This window comes from Terrapene carolina, unplaced genomic scaffold (assembly GCF_002925995.2).
Source record: "Terrapene carolina triunguis isolate 2854851 unplaced genomic scaffold, T_m_triunguis-2.0 Scaffold29359, whole genome shotgun sequence".
NCBI lineage: Eukaryota > Metazoa > Chordata > Testudines > Emydidae > Terrapene > Terrapene triunguis.
This window is the reverse complement of record NW_020693710.1, coordinates 195,594-198,022: the sequence shown is the minus strand read 5'-3', so window position 1 is coordinate 198,022 and position 2,429 is coordinate 195,594. Positions and strand designations below refer to the sequence as shown.

Genomic DNA, 2,429 nt, shown 5'->3' with positions numbered 1-2,429 from the left:
CTGGGGATAAACACAATCACAACAACAGTGCATGGCATTTTTTTGACAGTTTCCATCTGAAGGTTTTCAATTGTCACGTGCCAAAAAGCAAAATGTTTTGATTTTTAAGATTTCAGTTGTTTTGATAAAATGTCAAAATCTTCTTTCCCCTCCCTGCCCCCTGCAAAATTCCAATAATCTGTCTCTCTCTTATTGTGTGTGCGTGTGCGTGTGTGTATGTGTGTATATATATATTGTGATGGGTTGGATCACAGAAAACCCCTTGGGAACTGCCAAATGATGTGCTGAGACTACTTCTAACCCATTTTCCCTGACAGCTTGGGACTCCAGAATCTTGCCTTGTTTGAGCCAGACATGCTTGCCTGCTGCAAACACAGACCTAGCTCTGAACCACGTACCCTAAACACTTCAGGCAGTGCTGTAAAGTGCCAGTGTAGCCAAGCCCTAAGAAGTGTTCCTGTCTCCAACACTCACATACCCAGCTCCCAATGGGGTCCAAACCACAAATAAATCCGTTTTACTCTGTATAAAGCTTATACATGGTAAACTCATAAATTGTTCGCCCTCTATAGCACTGATAGAGAGATATGCACAGCCATTTGCCCCCCCCCCAGGTATTAATACATACTCTGGGTTAATTAATAAGTAAAAAGTGATTTTATTAAATACAAAAAAGTAGGATTTAAGTGGTTCCAAGTAATAACAGACAGAACAAAGTGAATTACCAAGCAAAATAAAATAAAACACACAAATCTATGCCTAATACAGTAAGAAAGTGATTACAGATGAAATCTCACCCTCAGAGATGTTCCAGTAAGCTTCTTTTACAGACTAGCCTCCTTCTAGTTTGGGTCCAGCAATCACTCACCCCTATGGTTACTATCCTTTGTTCCAGTTTCTTTCAGGTATTCTTTGGGGGTGGAGAGGTTATCTCCTGAGCCAGCTGAATACAAAATGGAGGGGTCTTCCAGGGGCTTAAATAGACTTTCTCTTGTGGGTGGAGACCCCCTCCTCTCTCCTATCCAGAATTCAGCTCCAAGATGGAGTTTTGGAGTCACATGGGCAAGTCACATGTCCATGCATAACTGAGTTCCTTACCAGCCAGGCCACATATGTATGATAAAGGGGTGTCGGTGGGCACACACATCTCTCGTATACTACATTTCTGTATTCACGATCACTTAGACCTTCCTTCTTTCACAATAGGACCCAGACTGACTGATCCTCATTTCATTCAACTAGTTTGGATTCTTTGTAAGAGTCACAGCTCTCCTCACAGTGTTTATCAGAGCCTCCTTGACCTCTCTGTTTCTCAGGCTGTAGATGAGCGGATTGGCCAGGGGCGTCAGGACTGTGTAAAAGAGGGAGAACACTTTGTTCAGGGCTCTCAGGGTGCCGGATTTCGGTACCATGTAGACAATCATTATGGTCCCATAGAAAAGTGCCACCACAATGAGGTGAGAGGAGCAGGTGGAAAAGGCCTTTTGCCTCCCGGTGGTGGACGAGATTTGCAGGATGGTCGCAATGATACAAATGTAGGACGTCAGGGTTAATAGAAAAGGGGAAACTGCATCTAGGAAGGAAAATATATAAATAACTGGTGTGATCTGGCTGGTGTTGCTGCAGGAGAGTTGGATCAGTGGGATAAAATCACAAAAGAAATGGTCAATTTCATTGGGGCCACAGAAAATTAGCTGTGACATAACACATGTAACTATTGTACAAATTAGAAATCCACTAATCCAAGACCCAGCTGCTAGCTGAATGCACAGCCTGACATTCATACAGGTTCCATAGTGCAGCGGTTTGCATATGGCTAAATACCGATCATAAGACATGGCTGCCAGGAGATAACACTCTGTTGTTACCAGAGAACCAAAGAAATGAAACTGTGTGATGCAGCTGGGAACAGAAATGGTCTTGTCCCCAGTCAGGAGACTGGCGAGCACCCTGGGCAGGATGGTGGAGATGTAGCAGGTCTCCAAGCAGGACAAGTTCCCCAGGAAGAAATACATGGGGCTGTGAAGGTGCTGATCAGTCACAACTAGCACAACGATGAGGATGTTCCCAGCCATGGTCGCAATGTAGATCACTAGGAAAACCAGGAAGAGAAGGGTCTGCAGTTCAGGGAGATCCCCAAACCCCAAGAGGATGAATTCCATGACGGCCGTTTGATTTTCCCCTTTTCCTCTCTCCATGAGCTGCATCCTGTGATAGTGAAAGTGTAATAAGCATCGAAAGATTTGGTTGTACTTCAGGGCGCTGCCACCCAGTTAATTTGCCACTCCTCTGCCCCACACCCCAATGTTTTTCACTCACAGATTCTTAGATTGAAGACCAAAAGGGACCATTGGATCATCCAGGCTGAGCCCCTACGTAACAAAAGCCACAGAATTTCCCCACTTACCCTGCGCTGAGCTCAATAACTT

At 44.7% G+C, this 2,429-nt stretch overlaps 1 protein-coding gene across 1 annotated transcript; it reads right to left on the bottom strand.

The window, feature by feature from the left end:
• Positions 1 to 1,238: 1,238 nt before the first annotated feature.
• Positions 1,239 to 2,207, bottom strand: LOC112123104 (olfactory receptor 1013-like). Its single transcript, XM_024221782.2, has one exon. The coding sequence runs from the start codon at positions 2,205 to 2,207 to the stop codon at positions 1,239 to 1,241; it is 969 nt and encodes a 322-aa protein (XP_024077550.2).
• Positions 2,208 to 2,429: the final 222 nt, after the last annotated feature.